This window comes from Oxyura jamaicensis, chromosome 7 (assembly GCF_011077185.1).
Source record: "Oxyura jamaicensis isolate SHBP4307 breed ruddy duck chromosome 7, BPBGC_Ojam_1.0, whole genome shotgun sequence".
Classification (NCBI taxonomy): domain Eukaryota; kingdom Metazoa; phylum Chordata; class Aves; order Anseriformes; family Anatidae; genus Oxyura; species Oxyura jamaicensis.
The window spans coordinates 24,386,722-24,409,034 of NC_048899.1; the positions used below are offsets into that span (position 1 = coordinate 24,386,722).

Sequence of the window (22,313 nt, forward strand, 5' to 3'; positions counted from 1 at the left end):
GACTCAGGGTCTACTGTTTTCTTGCAGCACGGTTTTGATACCGAGTTGTCAAATTTACTTTAAAAAAAACAACTCTCATAGCCATCTTGAAGATGAATAGCATTCTTTTGCTAACTGGGAGGTGCATGAAGAGAATGGGGACAGGAAGAGATCACAAACTGAGAGGGAATGAAGATCAGAAGCAGAATTTGGAAGCTTGGACTCCCTGTCCACTATTCAAATTACTAGATCATCTGTGGAATTTGCCTAGATTACTCTGTTTAGGGGTTATCTATTTAAGCAATGAAAAGGATGCTTTGAAATGTCTCTACTATGTGAAAACAGGACTGTGCTATTTAATCTAAAGAAAAAAAATCTTGCTAGCTACTCTATCTCTGGTTTCAGATAACTTAGTCATTCTGAATATGAGGCTGTTGCCTCAGAGGCAGAAATCATCCTTTGTCCTGTACCTCACCAGGCAGATTCCTAGAGGCTGTTTTTTCCTGCCAGATAAGAAATAGAATAAATAATGCCAGGTCATTGTGATTGCAGATCTCACAGAACTGTACAACTGTAGTTCATGATTAATGGGTTTACACTGAGCTGCCAAAACTTTTACAGAAGGATGTGCTACCAGATCCCCAGCCAGTGTACACTGGTTCACTTTTGTGACCCTATGAAAATAAACTGATTAGTACCAGCTGCAAACTTAGTTCTTACCCTAAGAGATTCCTGTCCCTTATGAAAACATGATAATAGAGGGAGAAAAAAAAAAAAAAAAATCTGTTCTTGTCTGGCTTCTGTGCTTTACCTTTAATTTTAAATAGTCTAGTGCGCTGTAAGCTATTTATTGTTTCAGTAATAAGTAGCAGTGTCTGTAGAATATGCATCCAGCAGTGATGTCATTGGAACATTGCATCACTGCTGTGGAAAGATGGAAAAGACAGGAAGAGTCGGTAGATGATCTCACAGTGATGCAAGGAATCAAGTAGGTATTAAGGAAAATAACCTTCAAGCTGAATCATGCACACCCTGAAGGGGAAAAAAATAATCCTTCAGAAAGCAGGAGATGAGCTTTTCAACAGATTGAATACTGCCATGAGGAACTGTAGGGGAAGAAGCAGATGGTAAACATGGGAAACTCAGAACTTCTCAGGTCAGTTAACGTTCAGCTGTTTAAGAACTGAAGAAAACACTATTTCACAGAGCCCAAGGCCAGAAATAGAACTGGGTCCTGCTTCTTCTATGGACTTTCTGTATGTCTTCACTAAAGTCATTGAGAGTTCAGATATGAAGCTAAAAGATGCATAGAAGAGATGTAGCTGATGGGGCAGGGGGACGCCTATAAACCTAACATAGCTGTGGCTTCATTGCAGTAGCCAGAGGTGAGATACTGTGAAAAATTACCTAAGCAGAAGCATAGGTGAAGAGATCATTTAATAATTAACTGAATATTTTGCAACACTGGAGAGGAAGGTGGAAATACATTGACAGGGAAGAGGTCCTTGGCCGTTGGGAACAGTAGCAAAGGGATTGGATTTGTGGGAAAAGTATTTGAGGCATCAGAGAACTTTTCCTGTGCTGTAGCATGTAACGTTCTCCTGAGCACTGGCTGCTGGGCAATACAAGCTCTGATATTGTGGCAAGCCAGGAACTCCACTGCCAGCCTACGATGTGCTGAGCAAAAAGGTATTTGTGCCTTCGATGCCGTCTAAGCTTCTTATTTTGTGTACACCAGAGATAGTTGCTGAGAGATTTAAATATGTTGATACATGTCGGAATATTGCCATATTGATTTGGAGTTGTGATACACACATCTAGTCTGTATATTCATATGGTCTTATTTTTCTTAATTAACTTATCTTTCCCTTTCCTTCACAATTGGATTTCCCATAAACTATACTTGATGTTTAAATAATAATAATAAAAAAATTCTCATTCTGACTCCCTTAGGTACAACTCAGTTTTTTGTTTGTTTGTTTGTTTGTTTTCCCCCTAGGAAAGAAGTGCATATTTAAGTGTTTGGTTTCTCTTCATAAGTGTTTGTTCTCACAAAATTCTTTCAGCAATCAATTATTTTGCATGTGATTTTGAGGACATCTTTTAAAACTCAAGCCCAAGCATTCCAAAATCAGCAGACTAGGATATGTATCACATGAGGTGCAAATATTCCAGGAATTTCCTCAGCAAGACCAGTGAACTTTGTTTGTGTACCTTTGCAGTTTTCAGCGCTATAATTTCTGCTCCCTATTTACTGGTTCTGGATATGGATTATTTTTGGAAATGTCTTTTATTTGTCTTATCTGTCTTATTTGTCTTTATCTGTCTTTTATTGGAAATGACTGTCTGTCTTTTAAAAACGTACACAAGAAAAGAAGTCTTCTTGTGTGACTGATCAAACCACCCTTTCCTAGAATTGTGTCTATGTTGCATCTGGAGGTCCACTGGGAAAGGCAATTTTCTGTCCTTCTCCCTTCCCCTCCCAGTGCTGGTTTCTAGACTAGGGGATTTTTATCTAAAAGGGGATTTTTGTGGTTTGCAGAACTCTGATTCCAGTTTAATGCTGTGTGTGATAGTTTCTTAGGGTGATTTTCTGGGTTTTCCTGACACAGGAAAACAGACTCTGCATATGGGGGGAGATGGTGTGGATTTTATTGATGTTTTCTCAAACCTTCTCCACAAGCTTTTTCTCAAACCTTCTCCACAAGCTTTACAAAATTCCTTGAACTTTTAAAATCCCATTAATACTAAAAAAAGTTCATGTTTCCCATTTCTTTTGTTATTTCCAGGTTAATTAAGAACCTTTCATTCACGGACACGAACTGAGGCTTACTTTTAATGTGTTCTTATTCTGTAAATTTAGTCAGTTTTTATATTGGTGAATGGTCCTCCAAGGCCCATCTGGTTTAGAGCTTCTGTGCAGACTTTAGAAGTCTGCCCAGTTCTAAACTGGCCTTCGGAGACTGCAGAACTCTGTAATGAGCACAACAAGTCCCCTGGCCGGTGCTCTTAAATGAAGAGCTTGCCTTGGGCCTCATTCCCTCTTCAGGTGCCGCTAAAGGCACTGGCAGCCTTTCTACTGACTTTGGTGAAACTGAAGTGAGTCAATGTTATTTTGTCTAGTGTTTACCTCAGATACATTACTTCTGAAATAAAATATGTGCTCAGAAAGAAAAAAAAAAAAAAAGAGAGAGATAGAGAGAGAGAGAAAGAAAAAAACAGACTGGTTGGATTCTACTTTCTGTCCTCCTTGCCGAAAATAGATTGTGAGAATAAATTTGATGGAGAGAGATTGAATTTTAATCTTACTTAAGGCTTCAATATGTTAGTCTGCTAAGTGTAAGTATCACAATATGGTGGTGGGGAGGGGTAATTTAAGGAGAAGAGACAGATCTTAATCTATCATTAAAGAAGAAATACCTGAAGGAAAAGGAAAATGAAGAAAGAATAGAGAAAGCATGAACAATTCTTATATATAGAAGAGAGATACAAAAAAGGTAATGTGACGTGAAGTGCAAGTTGCTTTTGGAGAACTAGCTTTTTTTTTTTTCATTTTTGAAAAATGTCCTTAAATTCTTCATCTTAGAAAAGTGAATAATACATTTCTCTGTTTCTAATATCAATGTTTCACAATTTTATTTGGATAACTGGTGTCTGTCTGACTGGCTTATTCAGAGCAGTTTGGTGGATGTTATATAAAGGAGAATTGTCCTAAACTGGCAACTAGACAAATTAAGTGAGTAACTTTCTTGGGGTGGGAAAGGGGAGAGCAGGGAATATTTAATAAATAAATAAATAAATAGATGTGCAAACAACAAAGTCTTTTGTTTTTTTGTTTTAAAGAAAAAAAAAGAAAAAAAAAAAGAAAAAGGAAGGGGATGAGGGAAGAATGATTCTTCCACAACCTGCCCTTGTAGGTGAAAGTCTGTCCAAAGAGGCTTGTATGAACCTCAGTCATTAGATTATTTGTTATCTCTTATTAGGAGAAAGAAAAGGAATCAAATGAAGTATCCTGAAATTAGTTCAATTAAAGACAAAATTCAGCAATGGAGCCATCATGACTGTCTGCCATACTGCCAGCTCAGCTGAAAATTAGTCAGCCTTTGAAAGCCTTCATCCCATGTTCTTTTTTCTCTCTCCCTGTGTGACCGAACTCTTCTCCCCACCTCAATGATTTTCTGCATCGTCAGAATTGTCTTTTCAATCTCCTGTCAATTTCTTTCTGATTCCTGATTTAAAAAAAAAAAAAAAAAAAAAATCTCAGTCCTTCCTTTTCTTCTCTGTTCTCTCCTTGCCGCATATCCTTTCTGCCTGGAAGGGGCACGAAGAGGTATCTACCTCCTATCTTTCACTGCTAGTGAGGAGAGCTTATGCCCGTTACTCTCCATGTGATAGATAAGTTGAGGTAACAAACAGGATCAAGCATCTGCTGAACATCTTCATCAGGACATTGCAGTGATAAACCTTGCTCCACCTGGGCCTTTTAAAGGATAGTAGGAAAGCTCATGCTTTGTGATCATGGTGGAAATATTTTGATTTTATTATTTATACCACTTTTTTTTTTCCTGCTTATAGAGTAAAGGTTGATATGTTCATTGAGCAGATACACTGTGTAAAGAGGGGTTAAGTTCTGGATGGGGCCCAGATCTTCTGACAAGAACCATCCTAATGAAATTCCATTGCAGAAGAAGGAAAACTGGCCCTTCTTGGGCTTGTCTCCCAGCAGGAAGCAGAGCAGTCAGGACAGACTTGGATCTCAGACTGAATCCAACAAGTCTTCTGTTCATACCAGCCCCACTGAAATGTGAAGGGTCTCCAAACCACTGTTTCACATATGAATCTTCCTTTACGTACACTTTTAACCTGATAGCTTCAAGAGCATGCAATGCGTGCTTTTGTGGAACACAGCTGAATAAATCTGTTGTAATCTGTATAATTTACTGCAACTATCTGATTTGCAAGTCCAGTAAGAAGTATGTAAAAGAGCTTTATTATACAGTAAGGTGTTTGAATGTAACAGGGCAGCTTCTTTATTTTTGAAATGGGAAATGTCTTTAAAGGCACTAATTTCTTTGCCTTCATGTCTACATGTCTCAAATGAAAGTTGTATTTCCTTATTATCAGAAACGGACATTTGGCTGAGATTCGCAAACTGGTGCGTAAGAAAAATTAATCCAAATTCCTTCTGTCTCCCTCCTTCTTGTAAGCCCTTCAGTGTTAATGATTTATATATTGATATTGTTGTGGTTTTCATAGGCTGATTTTTTTTCACCTTATAACAGTTGTTTCTTTTCAGATTTATAGTGTTCTCTACAGAATAATAGTTGTCTTGCTGGCCCATATCCAGCATGTGAAAGTCCTATATTATATTCCAAATTTAACATCAGTTGTCAGCTGACTCAGAGTCATGGGATTGGAAGGGACTTCAGAAGGCCATTCAGTCTTTCCCATGTCCAAGGCTAAATCAATTGTACATGTCATTCCTGACAGACATTTGTATGGCTTCCAGCACTGAAAACTCCGCAGACTCCTTAAGCAATCTCTTGCAGGTCTGCTTCAATTCTTAAACTTTTTCCTTAATGTCTAAATTGATTCTTCCCTGGTGCAATTAAAATCTTATGACTTCTGATCTTACTTCCCATTTCCCATTGGGAATTCATTTTTCTTCATTTTCTTTGCAGCAAGCTGTTAAGTGTTTCAATATAATTACCACCTTAACTTCTGCACTTAGTGGGGCCCAACTGGGGAATTTCTCCACACAAGAATTTATAAAAACACATGACAATTTTTATTTGCTAGTTTTAAAACTCTCTAGCTGGTTCAAGCTTTGAGTGCAGCATGCAGTGTTGGATGTGGAACCCAACCACCTCCAAGAAGAGCAGGTGGGTTGCTTCAGTGTTAGAAGCTGCTCTTGTTTGGTCACATCATTGCTAAAACCTGTACAGTAGAGGTAAAGTAGAAAATAAGTCTCCAGCTCAAATGATGCATATAGGGGCTCACATTTCATCGTAATAAGGACTGCTTCGTTTTTTTCATAATCTCTGGTATAGCTGTCTTTGAGATGGCACTCTTGAAGCTTTTACTTCTTTTCTTTCTATTAAAAAATACAAGAAAAAGGCCATAGGAAGTTCTCCTGTGCCTGATAAGTAACGTGGTTGAAAGAACATTATGGACCAACCAGGAGTTTGTTCTGCTCAGTACACATTGCTTTATCCTGAAGTTGTGAGGGCTGTATTCCCTGTAGAAAGATTTCTTTTGCAGTCTAACAGAGATGTTCTTGTTAATCCTGTAATTGATGGCTTTCCGGAGCATCTTGCAGCAGTAAGTTCTTCATGTAATTTAGGTGCTTTTATGAACTAAAACCAACTGCCTCTTTGGTAATTAAAATTTAAAGAATAAAAAATTGTCATTGTATAGCCCATCTCACATCTAGGTTATAACTTTTTCACTAAGGTAGTATTTGTATTTGCTTTACGGTGCCAAATACATTGTGAAAGATCGATGTGTAACAGATGGTTGTTGGAGAATGCTGGCTTACATACATGAACAAAACTGCAGGTTCAAGAAAAAAATGAACTTGTGGGAGAGTTTATGGGCCAGGCCTTGTGCTGACAGTTAATGGGACTTCATAGAATGGAAGGCAGCACAGAATTTGGCCTTGTACAAAGTATCTCAGCATGAAGAACCAGTGGCTCTTTCAAACAAAGAACCTAATTCCTTTAGTATTAAGTATTTGCAGCATAATTCGAAACTTAGTGGTGTTTATTCATGGCCCAGTCTACGTCTGGCTGAAGTGAACAGGTTTCTTTCCAATGCTACCCTGGGGTTCACACACCTCAGCCAGTACAGTGCATGTGTTCATTTTCCCAAATGGCATAGAACTTGGCAGACTTGGGTCTCTTTTTCATTTTTGAGTTCTGGCTGTATTTGAAACTAAATCACAAAGCAAAATGTGGAGGCTAAATATTCTGTGCTTTATGAACCACAAATCTTCCATGACTCACCTTTCATGCAACTTTATGGCCCTACTGGCTTGGAAATGGGCAACAGCAATTGGCCACCTGCAGCATAACCGTCAAGGAAAGTCAATCTTGTGGTTACTCTTTGAAAAGTGGAACCTGAATTTTTTTTTTTTTAAGAAAAAAAAAAAGAGAAGACAACTTTGCTGTAAACTACTGGTTTAGCATAATGTTCTACCACCACTAAGATATAAAATCATGACTTTTACTATGAATCTTCTTTTATTTAAATCAAATGGTAGGTTGCCTCTCTTGACATGTTTCATGAAGTATCTCAAACAAAATGTTCACTTCCTAAGTTCTGCCCCTGTTCCTGTGTAGTACCAGGCAAGTCAATAAGCTATTGCTTTTGTCTTTTTTTTTCCAAGCTAGCTTATTATTTAAAACTTACAAAACTTGTCCCTTGCTAGCTTCATCTAAAATTAAACTTGTTAGTTTTGCTAGAAGCCTTTCTGAACCATGCACTCAGAAAATGGGAACTACAAAATAAATAGATTTTATCTTTTAATAAGAAAGATTTATTTTTGTATTCAGTCCTTGAAGTTTTGACATCTTGATTTTATTTATTTTTTTTAAATTTGTTTGTAGGTACCTTTACAAATATAAGTTGTGCTTTTAACTTGGAAAATGGTTGGTTTAGTCTTGTGGTGGAGAGAGGTTTTGCTCTAATTTGGGATAGAGAAGATTTTTTGAAGCATACAGCTGGCTCTTAAACCAGCTGCTTAAAACTGTCTCGAGCAAACTTCAGTCTTTGCTGTGGTTCCCCTTCCATCCCAGGAGCTTTAGTGCCAGTGCTTGTCCTGGTGTGTTTCTCTTTTGGTTTGGACCCATAAGTCTGTGGTTTCACTGCCTGCTCCACTTTCAAACCAGATTACTTTTCTTTTGCCAGTGTATCCCATCAGGTTTGTCTTTGTGGGTAGATGGACAAGAAGGAGTTACATCTCCATGTGGCAAGCTGGCTTTTGTCCCAACTCCAGAACTGCTACAGTTGTTTTGAATTTTTAGAAAGTGATGGCATTTTGCAGGTGTGTATCATGAACATGGGAATGAATTAACTTTCTTTCCCACAAGCCCTCCTCGTGCATTTGGCCAGTGACTGTGGAGTGGGAGTTAGATATCTGAAGTACAGCCTGAAGACTGAAGGCAATGTGTTCCTAAACAGACTGGGATGTTCCTAATCAGACTGGGATGTTAAATACTGCTCTCCTTAAAGGTGTCACAAGCTCTGTACTGTTTGAACAGTGAAAGGAGATTTTCCTTAAATACTAGGTAGGGTTCTACATTCCCCTGAGAGAATGAGTCCAGTTTTGCCCTTACCACTTTCCTTCTTCCAAAAATAGGATAGTAGTCCAATGTCCTGCTGTTCAGTGATCAAGGTCATTCCTGCACTCGGAAACATCCCCGAATTTTGGAAGGTCTTTGACTTATCTATCTCATGCATGTTTCTATCATAAGCACCAACTTCTGTTAGTTCTCTTCTGTACTTGTGAAACAAATGATGTAAGGTGAAAATTAAATGTAAAGATTCATTGGCAAGATGATGACTGGAAAAATCTTTTTTTCAGAAATTGTAGCATGTGCTTGCTCAGCAAATCCTAAAAATTCTTCCTTAAGGACCACAAAAGATACCTTCAGAAGTTTGTTCTTTTATGACACTGGTTATCAATGATGAAATTCAGATTTAGCCTTTCAGTCCAAACCTTTCTAAGTCTAATGTGTTATATTTTGGTATAGACTGAATACTATAAATTATTCTTACAGAAGAACTAGTAGAACTTTATTGACAGTGATCTGCTGCTTAGTACACTGAAAACCTTTTTGTAGGTCTTACCTTTATTTTTTCTTTTTATGTTGCTTGTAAACTGGAACTGTAGCAGGTTTTGAAGTCAGATTGAGTTACCCTCCCCAGTGTGTTTCTATAGGAAGCCACTTTGGAATCAGCAAAAACAAGCCCAGCTTGCATCCCGTTTGCCATCTGTGTTTCCCTCTGGCTTCAATTTGCTGCTATAAAATAATTCATAGGTATCAGTGCTTTACTGAACCTGCCCAATACATGTCATATTTAGTTGCTCATATTTCTTCTAAGATAACAGCTGCAAAGTTGTATTTCTTATGGTATCTCTTGATTTACTGCTCCTTAATCTGATGTTTCAAATTAAACATTTTTGATTCTTAAAAAGCCATTGCATTCTTTTAAGTTGCATGTCCAGCTGCTCGTAATGGATATCTTTTTTATTATTATTTATTTTCTTAAATTTTAAGGTTCAGTGGTTATGGAATAATTGGATTATGTAGCCTGTCTGTTTATAATCAAGATAAATGTATGTTATCAAAGGTACATATTCCTTTCTCTCTTCATATGGTTTTCCGTATCATTCTTATACCTGAAATACCCTCTGCAGCTACTTTAATATCGCAATAAACCATTAAGGTGTGATTGTGCTAAAGCAGGTATCACGGCTCTTGTTAGATGTGGTTTGTTGCAGCAGCATGACTACTGACAGTAGGTGAAGTTAGATGTCTGTACAAGTCAGGTATCCACAGCTCAGTGGGCCTGGGATGGTCAAGTACCCTAAACAGAACTGTTAAATTGAGGGAAAATTGAGCACAGTTACAACTGGCAGTATCTGCAAGAAACACACATCCTTGCTAGTGATTTTCTGGCTAAGCAGCACAAATTGATGGATAAAGAAGTTGTGGTTTTCTTTTTGTTTGGAAAAACATGTGCGTCTAGGTTTTGTTTGTTTGTTTGTTTGTTTTCTTCCTTTTATGGTTTCTATAAGTAATTAAAGATGTTTGACTACCAATCTTCCAGTGCTCTAATAAACTTATATATAAGTAAATGTCAGTTATCGTCATCCTGAATTATTCTCTTTCACAAGATCAGGATGAAATTCCTCACACAACTGTGTGATTTTATCATGGAAACAATTGCAGGGTAAAGCCTATGCTGCAACAGATATGCAAATCTAAAAGAAGGACCAAATTTATTGATTAGATAGACAGATTCTCTTAACCCTGATCTGGTAAAGTGGTTCAGTTCTCTGTGTCATGCAAACCATATGACAGTATCTTTTTGTCTCTTTTAGGGACTTCCCAAAAAAGAGGGCTGCTTTTAGGTTGATTATTAAATAATAAGTCACATGGGGTTAGCCACTTTTACTTATGGAAACTTCTGTAGTAGTTGTGATTCACATATTCCATAAAAGCTGATGAACTAAGCCCTGAAAAAATAGATAGGATTTATTGTTCTTACAGGGATACCCAAGACACAGTAAAATAAAGGAAATCTTCCAATAAACATCTCTGTTGTTTTTATTTGCTTTAGTTTCATCTTAGTCATGAAAGCAAGTAGATAAAGAGAAGATCTGGGAAAAGGAAGAAAGAAAATGACCTAGCTTCATTTCAGCAAGTTCCTACTGTACTTAATAGTTCAAGCTCTCCACCACATTCTCACATACATACATCTTCTCTAGAGCTGACAATATTTCAGTCTTAAAAGCAGCCTGGAGAACATTATTGTGTCTGAAATACCAAATACGGGCTGCAATAGCATTTTGTTAAAATGAGCACCTGGAAGAGTTTGAACCTGTTCTGTCCTTTTTCTGATGTACCACCAAGATTCTTGCTGGTGCAAAGCCTCACAGCTAACTTGTTGAGTGTGAAATCTAAGGCACTGAAATGATAGGATTTGAAGACCTTGCTTACTTCTGGGAAAGTCTTTGACATAATGGTCCCAAATGAAATTGTAACTTAACTTGGATGTTTTTAGGCTCAATAAAGTGACAGCAAAGCTTTTGCACAAATCACAAATTGCCCTGTAATTCCCATTTGTGTAGGACAGTTACGCAAATGCACTTTTTGGGAACATACTCAGGGATTTTACATGCATGGTGTTGCCAAAACTTAAGCTTGCAAAATTTTTGGAACATGGAGTTGTGTGTGAAGGTTTGACATCTGATCCTGTTCCTACTGGCATGGCTAATAGTTGCTATTGAATTTTACTAGGAAAATGATTGGACATTCTGGGGTCTGGCTTGAAAACACCCTGAATATCTTTATGATGAAAAGGCTTTTCTAGAGGTTGGGTAGGCAGGGAACCAGTGAGAATAAGATGGTCATTTATGTATGAGCCAATGGAAGAAGAAACTCCAGTCAGGTTGAGACAGGACTGATAGAAGGAGAAGCTGCCTAGAGTATGGCTGTGATTGGTGGGGTTACAAATTCCTTGCTTTCTGTTCCAATTCTGCCTCTTCTTGCCTGCTAAATCCACACGACTTTATCACCTGAATTGCTTTGCTGATCCTTTGTGGTTTATCATTCTCCCGGCATGCCGTTTCTTGGGTACCAGTAGCTGAGAGGAGACATGATACTTCCTTATGTGGTCTTGTAAGGTAAGACTGAAAAGATAGATGCAAATCACATGGCTGCAAAAAATAATTTCTGTAGTTCTGGGGAGAGTGTGTTCAGATTTGTATAGGTGTATGGTAAACACATGTTAGTCCCTGTGGTAAAGCTGTAAGAGAGGAAATAAGGTGTGTGAACAGAGGAAGCTGTCAAGCAAGTTCTGAAATACTGAAGGTTTTAAAGCATAAGGGATGACATTTAGTCCCTAGCAAAACTGTTGAATTCAGTGATCTGTGTAAGGGAATAAATTTTACCTAGTGTTTTAAAATGCATGCTTTTTGAAAACACCACCCCAATAATAATAAAACAAAATCTATAATGAGATCCAGCTTCTTCTGAGTTGCGGTAATTTTGTGCCCTTTTTTTTGGCTATGCTATTTCTATAGTCCTGTTACTGTAGCCTGACTCCCACCCTCCATTATAGTTATCCTCACAGCACTTCTTTGCGGCAAGGAAGTAAATAATCCCCACCTCACAAATGGGGCGCCATGGCAAAAGATAGGCTTAGTGACTCGCCTGAGGTCATGCAGGCAGCCCCATTACGGAGCAGAGAATTCAACCAGGACTCCCAAACAGCAGACAAATGCTCCAAACCCTGGGCTGGCCTTTTGCTCCTATTTTTAAAGAGCTCAAAAGATTGTGTCCAGATTTCAGAGATGGTTCAGAGGTTATTGAGGGCAGTCTGGCTAAAAAAAACAGAAAAGCTGGACCAAGTAAAAATGTGCTGCTTACGTGTAGAGTTGCACTATCAGTAAGTCCAATAAAGGCTTTTCAACTGGCAGCTCTGGTTTCCTCTCATTTGCACACACTCGCTCTCTCATACGCGCACACAACCTCTCTGTAACTCATTTTTCTTCTGCCTCGGAGGAAGGACTTGGTAAAAGGAAATTAGTATAATTAAATGGTTATGTAGGAAGCTGATGGTAAGTATTTACATATATAAACTATGCGGATGAGAAAAACTATGAGATGGATTTCTCAGTGTTTGCTTTTTTGGGTTTATTTTTGTGAGCAGAGTATTGAGTGACAGAGATTTGTTCCCAGAAGAAAATGCTTGAAACACATTAGTCTGCTTTAGTATTAGAAAGATTAGAGTGCCCACTGTGAGAATTTGTAAGGAATTATGTGCTTTTTAGAAAGGATTAAGAATTAAAAAAAAAAAAAAAATCCAGATTAGAAATGCTGTCTAACCACTAGCCTACAAGCCAACATTTGCATGGTGGTTTTCTTTTATGTTTAATACCACAATGTTTGTATTGCAACTTCAGTTACTGTTGGTTTTGTTTAAAGACCATAGTTTAGGTGTGCACAGTATGTGAAATGAAACGTTATGAGTTCATACAGCATCTTTGAAATCCTATTCAGCAGCAAGCTTGCTAAGGAAAAGATCTTAGGGAGAGGATCATTCTAGAAAGTTCCTTACATAAGAGACCAGTTAGACGTGTTCCATAGTTTTTAAGTGCCTGCATTTTTTTCCTGCCTATCAAATTTTAAGCTTGAATAAGATTTGTTTTTTGGAACACTATTTCCTTGAAATATTTGGACATAGTGGTTCCATATTAACACCAGACCGCACAACATGGATTTATTTATTTGTTTGGGAACATAATTGTTAAACATCCTCTAAGCTGAAAAAATACTTCCTAATTATTTGCTAGAAACATCTTCAGCATACACAGCTAATTAAAGTCAGACTGCTAAATGTGGATGATTAGAGGCTTATGTTGCTAGAAAACTGCTTGTGCTGACTTGAGATAATATTAATTGGTAAATTCAATCCCTTTTAGACATTTTATTTATAAAAGCATAAATCCACACAAGATGTCCTTATGCAGAAGACTAGCTATTACTTTTTTTTATACATTGCATTCTCACCATAATGTTAGGCATCAATTTGTTGACAGTTTCTGGCATGTTACCAACATGCAAAAGAAACAGAACCTGACCCGAACGAATGCCCATATTAGTCGCCCTACTCTGCTTCTTTCTCCCAACTCTGATTCTTTTTCCTTTCCTGTTTCCTGTTTCCCTTTTCCCCTTTCCCCTTTCCCCTTTCCCCTTTCCTTTCCTTTTTCCTTTCCATTCCATTCCCACATAGTGTAGAGATTAATTGAATAACCAGACAAATCAGAAAGACGGAAAGATGTTGTTGGAGTTTAGTTCTGTCTTTTCTTCAGATGATCTTCCCAGCCAGAGGACTTCTTGTCCAAAGCAGTCCATACATACCTGAGCACATTGGTGCTTGAAGGATGAGCATATCTTGGATGAAGCATGTTTTCCAGGCATGTGCTGGTGGCTTTCCTTCGTATATCTGGTGAATCTGGTCTCACAGCATAACCCCATGGGGAGGTTTCTGTGTGAGCAGGTGCCCTGCCTACCAAGGTTCCTTAAAGTTGCCCTGCATAAGCAGTGCATTGTACCTAGGGACAGATACTTCTTGAACGTTTTGGACCCTAGAGAATTGTCCTGTGAACATCTGTAGTGCATATGGTCTTCTCTCTTAGTTGTTTCAGCCATTTTAGGAGTTCCGTTTACATAGGTGAATATCAAGCTTGAATTGGATTCTAGGTGATTTAGTTTTTGCAACTGCTGTTGCAATTTTAACTTTTTAATGGGGTTTAGGGAGTATATGCTTTTTTGCTGTTTTGCATTGTGTTGCTTGTTGGTGTCATTTGTTGTTGGTTTGTATTTTTTTTTCAGATTCTCTGCAAAGGTAATACAGATGTGTGTGGAACGATAAGTTTTATTACTGGTTTCTTATGGAATCAAATGTATTAGCGTCTTCAGATTGGAGATGATTTCCATCATATCTGCATTATACCTGCTACATCGTCACTATTGCAAATGGCCAGAAAATTTTTATTGCAGGCTTGTATTGGCAGACTGATTTGTTGGTTAAGAGCTAGAGAGACATCGTTGATTTCACAACTCAAGGGACATTGCAGATTTTGGCATTGATAGGATAAGGAAAGGGGTAGCTTAGCAGAGGAGAACATGTGGGAAGAAAATCTGAAGATGGAGTAGTTAGTTGAGTATGTTGAAAAGTCAAGATCATTTGTGAAAAGAGAAATTAAAGAAAGCACTTTTTGAAGGAGAATAGAAGAAAAGAGAATAAGAAATACAATTTAGGACGAAAGCCAACTCAGAAAATGTAGGCAGATACAAAATTATCAGTGTCAAATACCAAAAGTGATATAAGATCAGTTGATATTTATAGTAATTAGTGATTTGAAAAATGTGTGTTCTTTATCTGCAAAGAAAAATCAATCTAAAAAAGAAAAGTGCTGACGTGTTTGGTAGGCATCAGTTTACAGCTGTAAAATTGATGGGATAAATTATAGTTTTATCTGAGAACTGAGTTAGGAGCATTGTCCTTAATGAAAGAACAGTTAATTGAAAGAATATTTCTCTCATGCTTTTGAGTGTTTATTGGAGTAACTACAGCTCGAGAGACAGGCATTCCCTGTCTCTTAGGGTGCTACATCGACTTGTTAGGAAATAAGGAAGTCTAAAATTTCATCTCTGTTGTCTGTGGAATTCAAGCAGTTTTTTCCCAATTAAAGTTATGTTATGATTTCAATTGGTTTCTGTGATAAATCAGGATTTAAAAAAAAAAAAAAAAAGTGTTGTTGTTGTTTTTCTTTCTTTCTTTTTATGATTTGAAGAGTTATTTACACTAGAAAGGGAGACTTGAGTTCTCAAGTGACTGGCTGCCAGTATACAGATTCTCTGCAAGATTAACTCTTGTGTAATTTCTTACAGGTTAAAACTTTGCATCATGGCTAGAGAATCGTCTTTATTCCATTTATGTGTTGGTCTAAGCATTTTGATCATTAAAAACGCTAGAGGGTTTTCTGGTTTCTTTTGCATGCTGGTATACAGAAATGTTAACTGAATGCCATTCTAGAAGAAATCCAAAGCCCGTGTCACCTAGATTCTTAGAAAGACTGAAGAAGGAGTTTTAAAGTATTTTTAGAAAATCTGTGCACATACGTAATTTAACTGATATCTTGGAAACAGTTGCCTTCTGAACCCTGGTTTCTAACAGGTGCACACAGTGAACAAGAAAGCTCTGTGGCTCCTTCACCTTAGAACAAAACAACCTCTGGAGGTGCCTCTTCTGTTGACTGTGAAGGAGCCAAAGCTTGTAGTTTAGATTAGCCATCCAACTTCTAGACTAACAATTTCCAGGAGAGGAGCTACCCTCTTAAACAGCTTTTTATCACTGAAGAGGTGTTTCTCGAGATTGGCATGCTGTATGTTTATGGAACATGTCAGGTGTGCTGTATGGAAGCATTACGTTCTCAGACTGGCTTTCAGATGCACACATGGCAGAGGAGTTTAAGTCGTAATAGAAATGAATGAGGTTTGTGTTCCTAAGTTGTCTAGTCAGTTTCAAAAAATGCTCTTCTCAGCCTCTGTGCTCAGAGAAAAGCTGGAGATTTTCAGGAAGAGTTGCAAGTGAAAACTCATGGAACAGGTTCTATTGTTGGTTGCAGAAGCTGCAAATATGCAGTGTCTTGAGATCGAAAAGACTGTTGCAAGGTCATTTAGCTTGTTTTTGTGTGGCATAGTGCAGGATTTGGAGAAAAACATTGTTCAGATTTGTTTTTTTTTGTTGTTGAAAAAGTCTGAAAACGTATGCTCTCCTCCCACCCCCCATTGCTTTCATCACTTTGAGACAGGTTTTCATTTATTCTTTCCTACTTCCATGACCAGAACATGAAGTTTGCTTGGGTGGCTTTACCTTGTTCTCCCCCACTCAGCCTGTGCAATGCAGCCCCAGAACTGAGAGCAGAGGGGTTTCTGATTTATGCAGATGGTTCAAGAAATTAGCTTTTACTTTTTAACAAATATAATAGTGTTTTTTCCTTTTTTTTTTTTTTGCTTTCTTTAGGGAAGTACAAGGTGGTGTGTAGCAGAAGAATCACCTCTGAAGCAGATATATATAATGAGATTTCTTAAGTGCCAGTTTTGTAGCATGAAATTTGGTGCTATTTTACTAGTCTATGTGCTGTAGAAGGCTTTGCAGTAAAGCAGAGGCTTGGAATTTCAGCAAAAGTATCTGTTATGTACTAGCAGTACTTTGGAGGGAGATACCCAGATATTTCTTAAGATCTTGAAAGCACGATATGAAAAATCAGATTTTCCACATTCCCACTCACAAGTTAACTCCGGTGCAAACAGAGGTCTCTTGGTCTCTTTATTTCATAAGACTTATTTAACACTGGCTCTGCTTTTGAGACTTATTGATTTTGGTATATTCCAGGCCAGGAAAATCAAAGTCATATTGAAAAAATATCCTCCTGAAGTAAGTTATTACAATTTAATGCAGTTGTAAAGGATGACTTCTTGGTTAAGGAGCTGGCCTGGGACTTGAGAGTTCAAACTGAGTTCAGTTCAAGGCTGTGACCCTATAACAACTGTAGGCACACCAGGAAATCTTCCTGGGTCTCAGCTCCCCACCCAAAAAATAGCACTTGTTTCTTCAGGCTGAAGATTCTGACTATGTATATGCATATAGCATACATATAGAACCATCTGCTGCTGATCTGGTTCTTAGCTGCAACTGTAAGTAATTAATGGTCGTAAATTCTACATTACTCTTTGTGTTTCTCTTTTACAGTCCACATCATGGGGGATGTGAAACTGGTGACAACTACTCGAGTATCCAAAACATCCCTGACACTCAGCCCCTCAGTTCCTGCTGAAGCACCAGCATTTACTCTTCCTCCTCGGAATATCCGGGTGCAGCTGGGAGCCACCGCAAGATTTGAGGGAAAGGTAAGAAATGGAGATGATGGAGGGCTTCTTCTTTCGGTTGTGCCTTTTCCTGAGGCTACCTCATGGTCTGCAAAGCTAGTGAAATTGCCTCTGCAATATGGGGCCTTTACTTAAGAAGAATACACCAGTGTCTCCATTCCTGGAATGGAAAGGACTGGGCAGGAGTATGACAGGTCTGTTTCTGAGTAGAGTGTTGCAAAACCTGATGAAGTGCTGAGTTAACCTATATTAGCATGCCAGGCACTGAGCTAAGCATCAGCGAAAACTGCCTCAGGAGCTGTCTCTAGTCAGAGAGCACATATTCTCCTACTGCATATTGATCTCCGTGCCTCCCAAAATTGCCTGTTTGTGAAGCTTCACGTGTAGCACAAAGCTAACCATGTTACCTGTGCTTCTTGGTAGTTAAACAAGGAATCTGTAAAGAGAGCTGTGACTTTTTTTTGTATCTGCACCACCTGCCATACATGTAGCTAATCTGAAAGAAAAAAACATTTTCAGAGGACAGACTGGCAGAGCGTGGGAATATGTGGATCCCATGTTCCTTTCATGCTTCAACCCTGATATGGTCTCTTATGTGTTCCGTTTATCTTCCTTTCTTCTCCTTCAACCCAAATCTTTCACCTTAACCCAAATATTTCTCATGGGGCTGCCAGTTTTCCCTCTCAGGCCTTTCAGTTTCCTCCTGTCCATGTCATGCTCTGATTGCGTGCTGACAGCTATATCATCAAACTGAACGCAGTTCTAATCTTTGAAGTGGTGGGATTTCCCTGACAGAGGCAGGAAACTGCAACTTCACGATAACAAAAGAAAAGGCTAAAAGGAATTTGGGAAATTTATAACTTCTGAAACTAACTTAAACAGAGGGCCAGTAGAGGGCATCTGACATTTATTTATTTATGCAAAAGCAGGCTAAGGTTTTTTTATTATTATTATTATGATTTTCCACTACAAACAGAGCAGAAAATTGCTGAGTATGTAATTTTTAAGTGCAAAAGTAAAACTCAGTAGTAGTTTTTGGATTTGACTTTTTGAAGAAAAGTAGGCATTTCTCTTTAAAAACAAACGAACAACAGCAACAAAAAAAAAAATGATGGAAGTGTTTGAGCCAGAGAGTAGATTTTTTTTTAATCAAACATTTAGATATTTATTTTATTTTCAAAAGTAGCCTACTACTTCTTGGAATGTTGAGCTACCAATCAAATCCTCTCTGTGTGTGCAATGTTGGCTGGTCCCAATCAATATTCTCTTTCTTACTGTTTTTTGTTTGTTTGTTTGTTTGTTTTTCCATTATTTCACCTTGATTGGTTGCAAACACAGTGAAAAGATGACATGTTGCTACTTTATTTATGTGACACCTGTATACAATACTATTCTAACCATGACTGGTTCTTCCAGACAGCACTGCAACTAGCAGTAACAGTACAGTGAAATGAAAGTTGAATTGTGTGATGTTGCTAAGTTTTAGTTTCACATTTCTTATGTTTCCTAATTAAAGACGCAAGTAGAGTTATTTCCAATTTTTGGTTCTCTCTGCAGATTTTTATTATTTGTCAAAAGAAAGCAATGGTAAAATTGACTGTCTTAACAGATAGAGTGCCATCACTGTTTTCAATATTTTTTCAGACCTTACTTTAAAATATTAATTCATGAAGGATATCCATCCCCTTTTTAGAGTTGCTTTGAACATGGGAAGAGTAAACTATGCAGGGTTTTTAGTAGCTTGGATAAAATGCACAAGTTCAGTACTAATTAAACCTAAAGACTTAAATTCCTTGAAGGAATGAATGTTTGAAGGAAGTTCTGGATTGAACCTCTTGATGAAAATCTAAATTCCATTGCTGCCTTTTTGCTATACGAGAATGGCTGAATCTTTTAATTTTCTGTCCTTAAAATGCAGATGTTAAATCCTGACTGAATGCATGTCAAACAGATGAAGTAAACCTGTATTGCTTAAAGTGCTTAGCGTCAAGACTACTGCTTTGTTGAAATACATGTGAGATCTGCAATTACTTTGTGGCAGATAGACTGCCTTATGTTGTATTCCATGGCTCGGCAAGCCAAGATAGGTAATTACAGCCACTGTCTTTGGCACTTCGGCCTCTTGCTGTGCACAGAGTACTGTCTGGTATTTGCTTAGTGCAACTTTGTTTTGCCTCTCTCAGCTAATGCAGCTGAGAAGCATGCAACACAGCTGTAGACATAAAACAGCCAATCTTTATCATTGTGCATTAGTTCCAAATTCCCTGGAATCAACTGAGGCTGAGATACAAGCTTGCAAATCTGGGGGAGGGAGAACAACCTACATTATAATAGTTGGAAATACAGAGTAATCAAGAACAGCATGTTCTCCTTATTACTTTTTTCAAGAAAAACAAGTTTTATAATGATTATACTGCCTATAAAAATTGAGTTTGTGCGATCTGTTGTTTATAATGTAATGTTGTTGGGGAGCTTGTGTTTGGTTCTGTTGTTTATAACTGCTGGGTCCAAATGAATATCGTGCTTGTGCTCCTAGTCTAGTAACATGGACACGGGGAGAGGGGACACAATACCACAGTTTGGAAGGATGCTGTCATTTAATAGCTGCAGTCCTTCTAGATTGCAGCCTCAGAGCTCATATCATCTGGGACTATCTTTAGCTACTTTGTAGAATGTAGTTTCTTCCATTACTTCAATGTTCCAGAGGTTCAGAAGGACAGAAATTAATATGATTTAGTAATAGAGGTAGCTACTGAACATACTTGTTTTTTTCTATCCTGGAAAATAAGCTACAGATGTTATGAGGGTCTGTTGCTGATACTCTGCTTCTTCACATAGTATAAATATTAAACTAGACTTAGGCTAAAGAAAAATAAGAAGTTTTTAAAATGGCTAGACAGGAGATTTTCTTCAAAGAGTTCCTCTGCAGTGGAATCTGTCTTATCAGAAAGAACAAACATTTTGAGAACCCAAGACAGGATATAAATCTGATATTGTGATGATCCTGTACTCTCGCTAAGTGAACAAGGAAGAGGGAGCACTGGAGTCAAACGTTTTGCTTTAAACTTTTTGCTTTTCTTTCCAACAGCATGTAAGACAAATTGTGTGAAATGGCAATTGAAGATCAAGGCGAGAGCAGAAATTGAGAAATAGCCTATAAATGTAGGAAATGGGAAGTGGAAAGGAATTGCCATTAACATTAATATATTTTTTCTGTTCCTCCCACTACCACCCTGGTTTTCTTGCTAAAATCTCAGCAAGTTTATATATGTCTGACTACAAATCTCAGTCTCCCAACGTGATCTCAGGGTAAAATGTTAGCTTATCATCTTGCAAGTGCATGAACATGATGTTGGCCTGGAAATCTGACTGAGGGGTGGAACCACTTAGGCTAAAACAAGGTTACCTTCCTACAAATGTGTTGTAGGTTCAAAATTTATTAGAAATTGATTGACGGGCAGATCTCCATTGCATGTCTTATGTGAGATGAACAGCTCAGGGAAGTAACCCCTGCCTTGTGCTAAGGCATTCTACCTTGTCTGTCAGTAGTTTTTAAGATACTTTTGGAAAAGGAGAGCATGCCAAAATGTTACCAGGCTCTGTTTTAAGCTGTTTGTTTCTCTGATGGAGAAAGTAGAATCACTACAATATTTATCAATGCTTTGCAATATTGAATAATTTTTGTGTATCTTTCTAATGCAGCTGCACATCACTGTAGAACTTAGCAGTTATTTGAATGTTGTCCTGAGTCCACTCTACTTCTGCTTATGGCGGAGGTGGAAGCAGAGTAACTATGTGACTAGCTGCCCATACATAATTTTACTGAACTTAAACAGCAATGGACTGAATACATTAAAAATATAGAGTGAACACTTCTTGTTCTTTGCTCTAATGTTACTGAGTGTCAAGCAGTAAATACTGACAAGTCAGTTTCCAACAAACCTTTCCCTGTCCAGAGTGATATTAACCTCTGCATTTGCTTGCCGCTAGCAGTTAATTCAACCTGCTTTGGCTGCATGTGTGTATAATTTTTTAGGGTAATATTGACGGTCATTAATTTTACGAGCCTAAAGAATACTTGTGCTGCAGCTCTGCCTGAGAGGAACAGCCAAATGTCATGCTACGGACCACAGACTGATTGCCTAGGGGTCAGGAAAGAATTTTTCTCCTTGGATAAAGCATTGCACAATTGGCAACAGTGCAGTGTGGGTTGTTTTTCTGCTTCATGTGAACCATCATATATGGTCCATTGCCAGAACCAAGTTATCAAAGTACTAAATCTAGTCTGGTATTCTAATCTGGGGGAGCTAGAAGTCATATATTGACAGATGTAGTTCAGAGTTTGTGCAGATGTTGGGGTATGTAGTTCAGAGCTTGATGCCCACTGAGTAGTTATTGTCCTGCTGTTCCCATTCCACCCACCCTCAAATAAGGGAGCTGAATGGTAAATATTAAGACTAGCCAGGTTAATGTCAAATCCTGCCCGTGGTTAACGTTCTTTCTTGTTTTCCTTCTGTCATTCTTCTTTTGCAACACCCAACCTGTGTCTGTTTGTTTGAATCATAGTTAAGGCCAATGATATGTGTGAACTTGCCAGTGTCTGAGCTGCTTTTGCTGCTGCTAGCTGCACAGGTACTCTTTGAAACACGTTGCCTGAGGAAATTGTCTGAGATCAGGCAGGGAGAAACAAGCGGCAATGGAGAAAATGACTACCTTCTAAGGGAAAAACTGAGATCTAACCAACCTGTTATGTTCTGGCTGCTGTACCAAGTTTTCATGGCAAAACCTTTGTCATTTGCCCTTTGCTTTGGACTTAAACTGCAAATGTGTGCTCCATTTTCAAGTTTCAGGCAGCAGATACTCCAGAAGTATGCCTTAATTACACTGTATGTCTGGATTTGAGATGGCAGAATCCGAAATGAGCGAAGCCCACATGATGACAGGGAATGATGACATGGCATAAAATCCTTTGCTGTTGGCATGAGATGTTTTCTGTTACAAAACATACCAGGCAGCTAATTGCATGAAGCTGCCAGTGGTTTGGGATCTGTACTTCCTGGAGGGGTGGCTGTTCTAAGCTGTATGAGGAAGAAACTCAGGAAAGAGTTTTTTTTTTTTTTTTTTTTTTTTTTTTTTTTTTTTTTT

At 38.1% G+C, this 22,313-nt stretch overlaps 1 protein-coding gene across 5 annotated transcripts in view; it reads left to right on the forward strand.

The window, feature by feature from the left end:
- MYLK (myosin light chain kinase) overlaps positions 1-22,313 on the forward strand; it is a 205,100-nt gene that overhangs the window by 42,043 nt on the left and 140,744 nt on the right. For 3 of the 5 annotated variants that reach the window (XM_035330845.1, XM_035330848.1, XM_035330849.1), the window contains exon 1: positions 17,030-17,189. In XM_035330845.1, coding sequence (XP_035186736.1) covers positions 17,040-17,189 — 150 coding nt within the window. In that variant the 5' untranslated portion in view covers positions 17,030-17,039. Of the gene's footprint in view, positions 1-17,029; positions 17,190-22,313 lie in introns of those variants that run through there. The other 2 variants (XM_035330846.1, XM_035330847.1) reach the window with 1 other exon arrangement.